Source organism: Panthera tigris, chromosome D2, assembly GCF_018350195.1.
Source record: "Panthera tigris isolate Pti1 chromosome D2, P.tigris_Pti1_mat1.1, whole genome shotgun sequence".
In the NCBI taxonomy this organism is placed as follows: domain Eukaryota; kingdom Metazoa; phylum Chordata; class Mammalia; order Carnivora; family Felidae; genus Panthera; species Panthera tigris.
Window position 1 is genome coordinate 54120122 of NC_056670.1, and position 15584 is coordinate 54135705.

Sequence of the window (15584 nt, forward strand, 5' to 3'; positions counted from 1 at the left end):
CTAATTTCATAAGGTGTTTCTAATTAAATTTAAAAATAAATATGAAACATCATAAATTGTGTTATAAAAGGAAAAATGGTTCTAGCAAAGAAGGTGCTGTCTAGTCCTGTTACCCTTTGTTTATTGTTTTAACAGACTGATGAATAGGGTCACTGTATATCTCATCACGAAGCTGATATTACCTGTACCAATACTCACCTGTACAAAACGTTAAGCTTTACGAACTAGAGGAGCATCTAAGAACCAAGAAATCCATCTCTAGATCTGTCTTCCTATGCAAAGTCGGGCAATGAAGGACACTTTCGACAAAGGCATCATGTTTTTTAAGACACTTCATGGTTGCTCTCTTATAAGTCAGGTCTCAAGGAACCAAGTCATGATGATCTAGACCCATTTACTGTGCATGCATTCTAGACAAGAGCCTGTGCTCATGCTTCAGACAGATGAACCAGCAACTATGCATGTGTCATTTCTCATTTTGAGAACACCTTGTAAGGTTTCTATACCCACACGGCGAATGGAGAAACTCAGGCTCAATGAGAGTTAGAAGACTTGTTAAAAAGTCTTGCAGAAGCACTAAGAAAGCTGAATACAGATCCTGGTGCTGGCTCCCAAGTCTGGGCTCTTTCCATTCCACAATGTGGCCTCAAAGAGGCATGACACAGTCCCTGCCTGAAGAAAGATATTACTACATGTAGGCTATTCAGAGAATATACAGACCTAAAAAAGAGAGATGATAATCTCAAGGAACATTTTTAATCAGCTTATCAGCCAAAACAAGAGATGGTGCCTGCCTCCAAGACCTTACATCCTACTTGGAGGGAGAAGACGAAGAGCTTTGAAACCTTGATGATCACTAAAGACAGCACGGAAAAGCATCTACAAATCACCCTCCAGTGTAAGACTATGCCAGCTAAGAGAACACTTCAGGACTTAGTGGGAAAGACCAGGATGTGCTGACCAAAGCACCCTTTTCTGAATGTGCAAAATACACTGCAGTTCTTAGGATAATGACTTCTCTACAGAAAGTGTTCATCGGGGGAGACTAAACTGAATAGAATTACACACAGCATGTTCTAGTAGCCTTTACGAATCAATGACATCCACCATCACCCTGTTACTCACACACCCCTTAAAAAAATGTGTAGAGGAACTCTAAAGCAAAAATAACTTGGATTTCAGTTACTGCTCTGCCACTTATCAGAGGCATGATATGCGGTCAGTTAACCCTGCCAAGCCTCAGTGTCCTCATCTGTAAAATGGGAATACCAGCAGCCAGCGGTCTCAGAGTGTTACACTGAGCATTAAATGCAGAAAGCGAGCACTTCAGATGCCTAACACAGGACTAGAAGGTGCTCCATAAATGTCAGCTGCTCTCATCATCATCATCAATAGCATTTGACAGGAAGGTTCCTGCCCACTTTCTCCGCAGCTGGTTTCTCTGAGTAGGTGTCCAACGACAGGGAGGCTGGAGTCTTCGGGCTAACAAAACAGTCTCCGCTCCCCTCTTAAGAGGGGACTGTACCAACTTCCTGTCCCTCCTAAGTCACATGGTCTGTCTTTCCCCAACCATACAATCCCCTCTTCTAACTCAGCTCCCCATGAGAAGCAAAGTAACTGGTGTACTCTTTCACAGCACAGTTCATTCTCATGGATGTTATGTTACTGGGTATCACTTGACTCCACGTAAAATTTATTGTCTTCTGTGTCCTTTGCTAGTCACGAGCTGCTCTCACAAAGTGCCTAAGCTGGGGTTTCTGAGGTGGGTTCCACAAAGGTGGTATTTAGTCCACAGCACAGCATATACACAGAATAGACCCAAGTCCAATCCAGTTGATGGGAAGGACTTTTACTGAAGAGCATATGGAAATAACATTGGGTAGATGGTGTACATGGTCACCAACTGGCCTTGAATCCAGGAAAGGCATCTGTACTTGCCTCTATCAGACCACAGAACCCAAGGTGAGTTCTTTAGACATTTCCTAATCCAAAAATCAATCTGACTGAGGCACACAGGATGAACTAGGGGGGCTGGGGACACTGGTGCAGGGAGAGTACATGAGCTGAGGCCAGGCCAACGGAGAATGCATGGACATCTACTGCTTTTTGTGACTTCCTCCTCCAATTTCCCTCAACCATATATACCCTCTCTGCCCAGGAAAGCAGCTCCCAGCAAACTTGTTTTGCCCATTTGGCTGTGAAAAGCTCCACAAAAGCGTTGATTACAGCAACCACAGCTGACAATTTCTACATTTGTCTTATCTTGCTTATTTGCTGCAAAAACTGCTGCTCAGAGAGAATCTGATTTTTGGAGCTTACTCCTTAAATCTCATTCTGCCACTTTTGCCCACGGCTAGTCTTATTTTTTGCCCATTTGCCTTGGTGGCTGACATGAAATTACCAGAAAACAAAAGGTGTCAAAAATCCTTTATTACTCACAAAGCTTACTAACTGGAGACATTACAATTAACAACCACTACCATAGACTAAAACATGACAAATGAGGGATCATTTTCAAACTAATGTTAAAGAGAATAGTTCTCGACATAAAATGACCCTGTCTTCACAATTCACCACTCATGTAAATATGACAAAAAATGTTGGAAGAAGAGAACTACGTATTCAATTATAGTTAATGTGATGATCCTGAGATCTAGATTAAGGAGGCTGATTAAGAGAATATTAAATGCTTCACATTGAGCTCTATCAGCAAATAGTTCCAGGTGTTGAGGCAGTGATCCTACCGCTTTGAAACTCAGTTTCCCCCTGGATTAATAATAGCACTAATTTCCCTGCTGCCGTAAGGATTAATGGGACCAAGCATCGCCCATGTAGCAGTGCCTGCACACGGTAAGAATTCAATAAATGATCACGTGTTGATATAATTGGTTTATTTCCCATTTGTCTCGTTCTGACTCCAAAAATGAGCATAGTAGTAGGTGGGTGGAAATGCTGGTTAATAAAAGGCTCGAGTTAGTCACTGTTTTACTATAACAACAGTTTACCGGGATTCTGCTGGAAGGAGGCAGGGGCACTGCCAGCAATGAAGGCTTTCTGCCTTGGACAGAGAACACACAAAACTTGAGGTAGCTCCACCCAGCACCCTGCATTTGTATAGAACTTTGCAGGTTATAGAACAGCAGTGCCTTTGGCTGTCTGTAAGAAGGTCAGGAATTGAGTTCAATCAAAGAAAAAGGGGATGGGGAAGAAATGCAATGCGGTCTGTCTTTAAGAAGGTTTCATGTGGCCAAAGGACTCTTAGAGTATCATAATACGTCAGGGCTGGAAAGGACCACAATTTCCAAATATTAGAAGCCCTGAAGTCCAACAGGACACACTGGGGAAAGCCAACCGTGTCAGCAATAGAGGTGACAGCTCCTAGGTTTGGGGTCCTGCTGTGCTTTCCTGAAGTTAATCTCCCTGACGACAAACATCTATGATCATATGAGTTTGTAAGTCATGAGAGTACTAAAATATTCTAAATGGCTTTGAAAAATTTCATTGTGGCATTCTCTTTCGTCAAAAAAAAAAAAGCAGTAGTAGAAAACTAAAATCTAAGGTTTCATAACATTTATAGTAAACCCAAATGTCTTTAAAATTAAATTCTAAAATCTTACACACAAGTACAAAGTTGGGGAATAAATGGCTTTCTCCTTTTTAAAAATAAATCATTAATTTAAGGCAAGCCCACAATCAAATGCCCTTTGGTGCTGCTGAACCCATTAATTCATGCAATAAAAGTTCACTAAATGTGAGGAATGAACAGTGGTTCTTCTATTTTAATTTGTAGTATGTTGTATAGATCTGGAAGTCAAACCACCAGGATTCTAACAGAGAGCATTTTAAGAAGACTGCAGAGAGGGGGAAAAATAAGGATCCCACACAAAAATCTCTCCTGCCCTTGAAGTGTGCAACAAAAACCCGTCATAAAAATGTAACTTTAGAACTCTTGGGTTGGTTCCCAATCTTCTTACAGGGAGCTGCAGTATTTGTGTAGTTTGGTGAATATATTACACACAATCATAGACTTTCTTCCTACCTGTTTAATAATAAAAGTGCAAAAATAGGTTTTTCCTTATGTAAAAATGTAAAGCCTAAGTAAATATACTGGGTTATAAGGGGAGAAGAAACTAAAATATGAGCTCAAAATTCTTAAAAACAGACAAGAAAAACACTTGACCTCTCAGCATGGTGATGAAGCATTTCAAATTCCCACGTGCTAATATCACAGCTCTAAAAACAAACTGGCAGAGCGCCTAGGTGGCTCAATGCGTCGAGCATCCCACTCTTGATTTCGGCTCATGTCATGATCCCAGGGTCGCAGGATCAACCCCCGCACTGGGCTCTGTGCTGAGCTTAGAGCCCGGTTAAGATTCTCTCTCTTCCCCCACTCCACCCCTGTCTCCGGCTTGCTCACTAAAATAAAAAAAAAATAAAAATAAAAAGTAACTAAAAAACTTAAGTGCAGCGAATCAGGTACAGTGGTGCCCTGGGGAGCATGAAATCCAAGAGGTCTACATGAAGTGTGCCCACGTACTTTGCTAAAGTCCAACCAGTGAACAGAAAATCCCAGAGATGCCAAATTTTACATATAGGTGTAATTTAAAATACTTATGCTCCGGCTTCATTGCTGGTTTACACCAAAGCTGAAAGAGGAGGGAGGGAGAAGTGGGTGAGTTCAGGAAGGTGCCCTAGACGCCGACCAGATGAACACCGGCTTGGAAGAGCCTATTCTTGGAAGTGCCCAGCAGCGGGCATTGACTCATTGAACGTGGACAAGCGGCCGAGTTCTTCCAATGAGGGGCCAGACAGGGAAACCCTCCTCTGGCCGTTCAGCTCAGCTCCCTCATTAAATTCAGAGTGAAACCAGCTGCCAGAAAAGGCAAAGGGTGACCCAGCCGTGGCTCTGGAAATTCCTAGCAAAGAAAACAGACTGAACGCCTGGGTCGTGGTAGCTCACAGATCACAGTGCTAGAAGGCAGATTTCAGGCAACCGTATGGAAGATAAGGAAATCATCCTTAGAGTGGTGCTCTGCTCCTGCTGAAAATATAGTGCGGTTTCTCTCAGAACGTGCTGGGTCCATTATCATCAGGGAGACAGAACAGATGGAGGAAGACACAGGCAGTGGGGCAGTGAGTCCCCAAAGATCAGTAAAACGGTGTCAGTGAATAGTAGACCAACACAAATAATATTAAAACAAAAATATCAATTCTTTACAAGAATTATTAAAGTTAAATAAGTACATATAAAATACTTCACTAAAAAGGTTAAATCTTATTCATTTCTTCTATCACTGAAATCTACACAAATGACATTAAGAAATTGCATTTAAATATAGATATGTTATATGAAATCATTTTTTTAAGTCAAAGAAACTTTAAGATAAAGTGATTTTTTTTCTCATGTCCTGATTTTTTTTCCTTAAAAGATGCATCTGCAATACAGAATATGGCAAGCCACAGACTGACCTGTAACTTCATTACTTTAAAGGCCAAAAATGCTGCTATGTGGTGGGAAGAGCCCAATAAAACCATCATTGTCTTTTTGTGGAGAACTGGCTATTGTCTTTACTTTTGCCCCCAAGTAAATAAATATTGGTCTTAACCCTTGATAGGAGGTAACACTGGGTCTTTCTCTTCATCCCTTTTCCTCCAAACTTAGTAATTTCCTATTTTATAAATTCAAACATGACTTAATCATTAATGATTTCCCCAAATGTACGTTTCATCATGGATGCTGAAAAAGTTAAAGTACTACTTGTAACCCTGCTCCTAGTCAACTTTGATGAATCAGAGAATTCAGAAAAAAACAGGAACATTTTACATGTGCCCTTCAACTAAATTCCTAACTTGGACTTCAATTTTCATTATAAATTTGAATTCTCTGGATTTAAAAATATTTTTTCAATTCAAAGCACAACTAAAATAATCTTCGTAAAAAATGCTCCCGCTGTATCAGAGGGCCTCAAAAACTGCTGTATGTTGGTCACAGGGAGGGGACACTTGTCTCAAATGCAGATTACAGTTTCTGCTCCCAGACGTGTGGATTGAGAAGTTCCAAGGCGGGGGGGGGGGGGGGGGGGTGCCTAAAATCTGCATTTCTGGAGGATGTGGTTTAAGGCCATGCTTTGAGAAATACTGGTCAATATGACCAAGTTACGGCAGTTCCAAGTATTAAATGCCCACAGCTCCAACACTTGACACAAAGCTGGAAATTATTATGAATTTGTTGCATCAAATTAAACAGAATTTCTAATTTGCACTGACTGTGTCAGAATTTCATTTCAGCAGGGAGACAGTTTTTCCTTTTTCCCCTGCAAACTGTTCACAGTGAGTAAAACAACGTGCAAATATAATTGCACTTAGGCCTGCCAGGCATGACTGCTGCCCCATCTGCACATTGTCTGGCACAGGGTTTCCAAATGAGAAATCTACTAGGAGCACATTCATCTATCAGCTTAAATATTCCTAAACTGGATAATTGAGAAAGCCAAGAAATCAAATGTGCCCAAAATTTCAGACTGTTTCATATCATCACCCATAAAATGACTATACCCTAAAAAAAAAAGATATATATCTGATACATCCGTTGATGCCATGTAAAGAAAATTTTTTTAATTAAGCAGACTTTGATTTCTAAAAGTCCATTAATACTTTATCCTCTCATATTACTGTAACAGCAACGTTTACATTTTATATCAAACTCAAACTGCTAACTTCTCAACGTGTTTCCACCAGACAGTTCTATTAACTATTCAGCAACAGAAAATAGTTTCCTATAAAAAGCAACTGGGAAAGCAGTTACAACCAAAGAAATTCAAAAGCAGTTGTTCAAGTATTAAGCTCTTTTTTAGAAGAAAAAGAGTTTCCTCTCATTTCAAGAGTATTGTTCTTTTTAGATCTAACAGGTTTTATTTTTTATATTTTCAAGTACCAAGGAAATTATAAGCACAGAATTAAACGTCTGAAAATTAAAGAAAAAGATCCATATTGTCACCACTCTAAAACAACCTCTTTCTTCATCTGTAGGACCAAACTTTGACAAACAGCACTCAAACCCTGGTGAACTCGCTTCTGATACAGGTGACTGCAAAGCATTCAGGATTACACCACTCTGCAACACGTACATTTTTTTAATTTAGTGAGTTGGGGAGCCACATACTCAAGTCTGCTTCCTGTTTCTTTTGAGAGGTAGCCAAATCTGATTTGTCTCCCTAGCAATAAATAAAATACAATTATTTGTGTCATCAAGAGCTCTATGCTTAGCATGTGACATACAAGATCTCAGTTAACCCTAATAACCTTAGAGCATATGTACTGTTGCTACCAACTTCGAAAGGAGGAGATGGTTCAGTGTCTTCCCCAGGGTCACATGACCAGTATATGCTGTGGGATTGTGACAGAAACCAAATCCCAGGCTCTTAAAGATCACCTCGTACCAGCGTGGCACTGCATTGCATTTCCCTTCCTTCCACTCCTCCCACCTCATTTTGTAAACACCTTTCCACTGCGTTTGTTTTCTGGTGATTAAGAGAATGAGCTCAACAGACCTTCCCACAGACCTATCCAGCCTTTATGAAGTGCCAGCTTAGTGTCAGACACTGTGCTCAGGACTGGCTACAGAGACGAACACCACCATTGCCCTCCAGAGGCCTATGGTCCAAACTGTGGAGGGGGCTTCAAAGCAAGATGATGGTGTCTTTTGTTCTGTGAAAGCCACGCGATGCCTAGACAGTCCACTGCTGGCTGCCGAGAGAGTGGAAGTGAACAGAAGCTTGGGCTGAGGGCTGGGAGTGGATACAAGTGACCCCTTCGGCCCAAGGAATGAACGGAGAGCTAGTTAAGGACTATAAGCCTTTCACAGCAAATTCCCAAACTAGAATGTTTTGGTTCTATAAATGGAGATGTTACAAGGGGAACATTAGTTTGAAGTAAAACTGAATTTTGAAAAATTTTTACCAACTTTTGTATAGTTATGCTGTTGGCGTCACTCTCCAATTCCACATAGTTGTTGGGAGTCCAGCTGTTTACTCCCTCGATTTGACTCTTGTCAACTCAAGTGGCAGAGATATCCCAAGTTCCAGTAAACACACACAGCTCTTTTTAGCTCTGGCAGGCGCGCTAGGGGGAAGCTGGAAGGCCTGGTTCTGGCCAGGCGTGGGCTACAGCCTTAACAGAGAGGCAGTGTTCCCCGGGATCCAGCAAGGCAGTGACGGGGATCAAGGTGAGAGAGCCCGGGGAAACGGGCCGACGTAGGTGGCCCGTGATCATGAATGTCCCCTTCTCCTTCCATCACTAACCCTTGGCGATTCCCATGCTTTCCTTTAATGAGAGAGGCCTATTGCATCTCTCCCCATGCCCTTGCCCTTGCCTTCCCTCAGAGGCATGGTGATTAAGAATGTAGGTTTGGGGCACCTGGGGGGCTCGGGCAGTTAAATGTCCAACTTTGGCTCAGGTCACGATCTCATGGTTCACGGGTCTGAGCCCCGCGTCAGGCTCTGTGCTGACAGCTCAGAGCCTGGAGCCTGCTTCAGATTCTGTGTCTCCTTCTCTCTCTCTGCCCCTCCCCTGCTTGTGCTCCCTTTCTCTCTCTCTCAAAAATAAATAAGTAAACATTAAAAGGAAAAAAAAAAAAAAAGAATGTAGGTTCGGTATAAATGATCAGCTCCACCCCTTACTAGCTGTGTGATCTTGGGCAAGTTACCTCAGTTTCCACATCCATAAAATGGAGTATTACAGCAATCCCTCTCGTGTGGCTACTACAAGATCTGGTTGCGGTAACACTGGTAAAGCACTCAGGGGCACCTGCCACAAAGCTGGACACAGTGCAGTGCTTGATAAATGACTTCTTTGACTCAGGGCACTCACTGGCTGGTCTACTTTTTCCCACTTAAGTGTTGGCTGTTGTATTGGTCATTCTTCTGTAAGCCAGGGATGATTCTCTGAAGGGTGGCTGAGTACACGTTCATTCTACTCTTTGCAGTGACCTACTCTTATAGGATGGTCAATAAATGTTTTGGGGGTTTGTTTTTGTTTAGCTCTGAGGAACCTTTAAACACTCACACAAGAGATTCTCTTACACTTATTTGGACCTATCTCAGTGACCTACATAGTGAAAAACATTCAGTAAAAATCAATGTTGGGTTTATTTTGTTATGAGGGTCCACAGAAATAATGTAGTTTGACACCTTCACTGTATAGCTGAGAAAACAGTCCAGGTGAGGAAGGAGAAGCCCACCCACATGGTTGGAGTGAGATTGTGACCTGGCCAAGAGTAAAACAAGGGCTCCCTATTCAGCACTGTTTCCCCCACAGGATGTTGCCCTGAGTCAAAACACAGATAACTGGCCTTATCTTTCTGTAGACCAAATGGTAAGGAGAATGTCATGCTAACATCATATTTCAAGAGGAACAAAATTCTTTATTCACTACAAATATTCTTTCTGAATTTTCACACAGTGCCTTGGATGTAGTAAAGGAGCAATAAATATTTTGATTTTATATAAAAAGGCAAATGACACTGAGAAATATACCGTCACTATGAAAAATTCTTCCAGATACTGGAAGATTTTCCAGTATCCATATTTCCATATCCATATACAAAGAAATAATAGAATGTTCTACATAATAAAATGTTGCCATGGTCTAAAGGTTTATTTCCCCCCAAATTCATATGCTGAAAACCTCACATCCAAGGTAGATGGTACTAGGAGCCTTTGGGAGGTGCTTAGGTCATGAGGGCAGAGCCCTCATAAATCGAATTGGTGTCCTTATAAGAGTCCCCAGAGTCATAACCCTTCCACCATGTGAGGCTATGACAAGAAGTCTGTAATGTGGAAGAGGGCCCTCACCAAAACATGATCATGCTGGTTCTTTGACCTTGAATGTCCCTAAACTGTGAGAAATAAATTTCTGTTGTTTTTAAGCCCAGTCGTGGTATTTGGTATGGTGGCCTGAAAAGACTAAGACATTGATTAATTACAAAGTCCAATTTTTGAAGAATGAAAAATACCATGCAATGAGGTATACTAGCATCCTTAATACAGTTTCTCTTTCTATGGACTGAACAGTGTCTAGAGAGCATCGCTCTAGGCATCAAGTGACAACAATTCTGTGTTGTACCACATATCTCAGACTATTAGGGCAGATCCAAATTCAAATTTTCTATCTCTTTTACCAATAAATAATTTCACTTCTCTCCAAATTCCAGTTTTCCAGAAACCAGTAACCAAATAAATCAAGTCAGTAAGCATTGTAAGTAAATGTAACAGTAAATCACAACAGACTAAAAACCCGCAAAAAGAAGGCTCACACGCTTACCTCCAGAACCCAATAGGTCTATAGCTGTAGATGTGATGCATATTTGTAAAAGGCTCAACGTGGAGCCAATATGACAGCAGACACAGACTGGGCAGCAACACAAATTCTAAAACCAGAATCTTTAATTACCTATGTCCCTAGGAAGCAAATTGGCAAGAAAGGTGGGTAACACAGGCTTTAAAAAAAAAAATTTTTTTTCGTGATATACTATGAAGTCAGAAAATTCTGAGCTCAAACTCCTTACTTTCTTTACCATTACCAGGTTGAACCCTATCAAATGGCCTTTAAGTCAAAAACAATCAAATATTAGAATATCACATTACTCAAATTAACACACAACATTAGGAGGGAACAGAAGACCGCTGTCATCGAAGACAGCCTCGAGCATGGTTTCAGGAAGATTATCTCTAATTCATAATGGTTTTCTTCAATGAGTTCTGGGTGGAGAAAGCAGGAGGGGCTGAGGTTAACAGTTAGTTGCTTAAGTTACCAAAAACTCCACTGACTAGAACTCTTCATCTTCTAAGCGGCCCTATTAAAGTTTCACTGCAGAATAATTTATGAGATGTCTGAGGAATGCTGTGAAAAAAAATACGTCTGACATTTAAGACTATTTTAAAACACCTCTCTTGTACAAAGAGCTGGAGGTGTGGCAGGTCGGGCCTTGCTCATGCCTGGGGAGAGCTGAAGTTTTTTGTGGTTTGGGGCAGAGACCCGGCACAGCTTCAAAGCTCCGAGGCCCAGACGGGCTCTCCAAGCCCCCGGAGGCGCGACCAGGCCAGGCAGAGACGGCATCTCTGTTCCTATTTGGGGCCTCGGCACTCTGTTTGCCCTTCAAGGTTCCCTGCTGCCTAAGGAAACATGCAAAATATTTCCGTGAAGCACCGCTGTGTAGAAGCAACAGGAAATAAAGGTTTACTCCAGTGACTCCCTGCTAATAAAGAGGCAGGGGTCGCATCTGAGAATCAGGGTTTTCCAAGCGACTTGTTATTTTTACCAGATGTTTTCAAAGGCAGGGCTTGTGCACAGTACTTGAGAGGTTTTTTTGTTTTCTAGAATCAAGAGGGCTTAACCATAAGATGTATTTTAATGGAGCAGGAAAAGCCAATCCAAATTCAAAAGGATATGGGGAAAGTGGCCTCCTCAGAGACACGACTTGTAAATTTTCTTAGTGTATAAGAGAAATGAAGCATTCATATCTGAAACTTCCTAAAGGAGGTAAAATCAGTTCTTAAAAAATTCAACCTTTACCACATTTTTGTATTAAAAAATTTAATGTTTATTTGTTTTTGAGAAAGAGAGAGAGACAGGCCGACAGAGAGTGAGCAGGGAAGGGACAGAGAGAGAGAGAGACAGAATCCGAAGCAGGCTCCAGGCCCTGAGCTGCCAGCACAGAGCCCGACACGGGGCTCGAACTCACAAACCGTGAGATCATGACCTGAGCTGAAGTCGAACGCTTACCCAACTGAGCCACCCAGGCGCCCCTACCTTTACCACTTTCTAACAAAGGTGCTAAGCTATGGAGACTTCACTGGGCAAGCATGGCCCCAATGTAAAAACTGGAGTCAGAAGCACCCAAGGATCCCACCATGCCTTCTTCCTTCTCCCACATGCCTGCCCACCTCCTACCACCAGCACTGTCTCCGTTTGGTGGAGGCACCTGGGCATAGAGCGTTCTTCCATGCTATGCCCACAGCAAGCCTTCCCAAGCTGCACCATATGTCTCAAAAGTTTCCCTCTACCTTGTCCTACCCCCAACAAGCTATGCTGCCTCATTTGTGTCCTTCAAATGGCTCCCATATCCTCCAAGCCTATTTTCTAGAATGGGACCAACCCGAAAAAAAGGACAGATGATGGATTTCCAGAGCTCCAACTTACTGCCTTTCTCTCTCTCCCATATATATGGAATCTATATTCTTTTGTTAATTTACATTATTTGCCTAATGTGCTATTTTCTCCAGTCTACTGATTGTTCAGAGCAACACATCTAGCTCAGAACATGAGCTTCTAGAGAGCAGTGTTTTCAGCCTCATCACGCGGAGAAAGACTGAGGGAAAAGAGGATGTTCCCCTAAAGAAATATGTGGAGAAAGCGTGGGGTTGCGAGTCTGACATCGCAGTTGGAACTTTGCCTCCATTCTCCAGCTAGCATCGAAGGTAACTTCCTTTGCCTCTTTCAAGTTCACATTCCTCTTCTGCAAAGTAAGAAATAATAAAACCTATCTTTGGGGTGATTATGAGGACTGTACCGGCTACGTGAAAAACCCTGCATATACAGAGAGGAATAAGTCCTGCGTCAACCATTGTTGCTTTTCCCAAACTCTGCCTACACCTTTTATAAATAGTTCCTTTATTTAAATCTCCTTAAATTACCTGATTTGAATGTGCCATAGGATTCCTGCCAGGACTCCCAATACACTCAGTAAGTGACATTTTCCTTATCTTTCCCACTTCTCTCCTAGTGTATGGTTTTCTACTGAAGAAAAACTTGCTGCTTTAAAAATATATTAACCTTATATTCTTCAATGTTTCGTTACTTCCATTTTGTTCCAGTGCTCAAGTTGTTGTGTAAGTCTGGTTTACCCAAATTATAAATTCTGGCATTATGTCTGATTTACCTGCATTTGAAGTTTCTGAATTTCACACTGGTTTACCGGGCTGTAAAATCACAAGGCTAATAGGACCCTATCCCATCACCTAGGCCAGCATCTCCCAAAACATGTTCCACAGAACAGTGCTGCCAGAAAAGCTAGCGTGTGGCAAAAAAGGTGTTCTAGAATCTAACAAATTTGCAATGTCTTTCCATGGCAACTCTCAGTGACCTTCAGTGATACCTTTAGGTATCTGAGAAGTCTAGCCATAAGGAATCCCACTGAAATGCATTCAAGCAGCATTCTGTTAATTTATTTGCCCACAGAACCATTTCCTCCTCCCTCCCTTTAGGGCACCCATTAACGCCATGCAGAACAAACTTCTACATAGTCCCAGTGGAATGGGAGAGCAGAAACAGAAAAAACCCTTCCCTAAGGTCAGTTTGTAAATGACGGAGGTAGCTTCAGGCCCAGACCTCTCCAACCCCCAAGCCCCAGTTCTTCTGGCCATACCAGAGGGTCTCTAACTTCATCACACAGAGGGATGGCCAGGAGCGCTGGTTAACTGTAGGCTGCTGTGTCTGACCCTAAACTGTCTAAGTCAGTGGATCTGGTGTGTATTTCCAACACTTCTTGGGTGCTGCTGCTGCCAGAAGAATCACACTTTGAGAAGCACTGTCCTACACCCGCCCGCAGCAGCACAGAGGCTGGGGCGTGCCTCATCCCAGAGGGAAGACCTGGTGGGGAAGCCAAGGCGTCAACTCGGGAAAATGCCTACAGGACAACAGGGTTAATAATTAACGGTTCAACACACGAGGCTGTATCTAACAAATGACCAAACGGCCCAGAGTTAACTACCAAAACTGGACAGTGGGAATTACTTGGTGTGAAACGATAGGAAAGTCTGGAAAACGAGAGAGAGAGAGAGAATGGGGTGCCTTGGTGGCTCAGTCGGTTGAGTGTCTGACTCTTGATTTCAGTTCAGGTCATGATCCCAGGGTTGTGGGACTGAGCCACACACCAGGCTCTGTGCTGAGCATGAAGCATGCTTGAGACTTTCTCTCTCTCCCTCTGCCCCTCTCCCCCACTCATGTTCTCTAAAATTAAGAGAGAGAGAGAGAGAGAGAGAGAGAGAGAGAGAGAGAGAATATAATTGGGAAGAACATTCCAAGTGGTAACAATGGTTCCTATTATCCAAATATTTGTTTGCAGAATGGTGGAGGCCTGGCTGTGCATGTCTTTGGAGAGCACCCTGGTTCTTAATTTGAATATGGGTGTGACTGCTATTTCAAAAATTCACAGCAAAACACTTAATGCAAAATAGAGTAGCTGCTCTCCAAAGTGATTTGGAGGATGGAGCAAAGGTCTTCCTGCTCCCTTTCCAGCTGTAGCTTCACTTCCCCTGTTCGCCCTCTCTGCTTGGGCGCCCAGCCGCCCACCTCCAACACATTAAACCAAGGGACAAGCAAAGCTGGCCACGGAGTCTATAAGCCAGCTGGCTTAAGTTTTGCCTTGGGAAGTGGGGGTAAAACAGTCAAAGCCTGCAAGTCCCTGCAAATGGAGTTTGATGAAGTGAAACATTTTCGAGACATCCCTCACCCACACCTATCTCCTCCCCCAAAAAGAATTATCTGGGAAAATCGTTTTTATAAGTTAGCTATAGCAAATTATCTCAAAAGGAATAGCCAAGAATGAAAACACCATTCTCCGTGACACTCCAGGAGCTGTGGCCCCGAACTGCAATCTTGCAATACTGGTACTAGCTACTGCTTTCAAAGAGCCAGGAATGACCTCACTAGGGTCATGGCAAGCCTGACTCTCACTCACTCGCTGGCATTCACTGAAAACTGGTTACCACAAGGTAAGAGGCAGGTGACACATGAGACATCTACTGTCCTCCCGGCTGAAGCAGTGAAAGCACATCGGTTAATCACAGGGTGAGTCAGGAGCGTGGAGATGAAGAACACTGGAGTCAGGTGGAAGAGGTTACTCTCAGGCGATTGTGCGGATGGCAGGAGGAAGCAGGATGCAGGACGGGAAAGGTAGGAAAATTGATAGTTCATGAGCACCTGCTCTGTGCCATATGCCGTTGGGTCCTTCACTTACTCTTTCCTGTCATCCGCAAAGTCCTATGAGCTGGATTGATGTCTTCATTTATAGATGGGGAACCAACGCCCAGGAAGTGAAAGCTCAAACAGCTGGCCAACACCAATATGGGGACTTCAGCTTTGGTTTATCTGAATCCAAAAGTGATGGTCTTCAATGATGTAAGATTCACAGATGACAGGAGACCTTGTAACTTCCACCGAAGTTAAATCAGGGTAAGTGCACTCTCCAGTCCTTCCCTAAGTTTCAATTTATCATTTCAAATGTAGTGAAATCATTAAATAAATTTGAGTTATATACACATACGTATACAATGTATTTACCTAAATGTAAGACATTTAAGTATCATAAAGTTCTAAGTTAGTTATGGATGGGGGAAGATTTTGAACCATTTGTTAAAAATTATCACCATGGGTGGGGCACCTGGGTGGCTCAATCAGTTAAACATCCCACTCTGGATTTCAGTTCAGGTCATGATCTCATGGTCATGAGATGGGGCCCCACGTCAGTGCTCTCAGCGTGGAGCTTACTTGAGATTCTCTCTCTCTCTCTCTCTCTCTCTCTCTCT

At 42.6% G+C, this 15584-nt stretch overlaps 1 protein-coding gene across 19 annotated transcripts in view; it reads right to left on the minus strand.

Moving 5' to 3' along the window:
- The window catches only part of SORBS1 (sorbin and SH3 domain containing 1), a 145226-nt gene extending 130097 nt beyond the window's left edge, over window positions 1–15129 (minus strand). For 13 of the 19 annotated variants that reach the window (XM_042961140.1, XM_042961139.1, XM_042961144.1 and 10 more), the window contains exon 1: window positions 14766–14813. In XM_042961140.1, coding sequence (XP_042817074.1) covers window positions 14766–14798 — 33 coding nt within the window. In that variant the 5' untranslated portion in view covers window positions 14799–14813. Of the gene's footprint in view, window positions 1–14765 lie in introns of all 19 variants that reach the window. The other 6 variants (XM_042961141.1, XM_042961131.1, XM_042961137.1 and 3 more) reach the window with 2 other exon arrangements.
- Window positions 15130–15584: the final 455 nt, after the last annotated feature.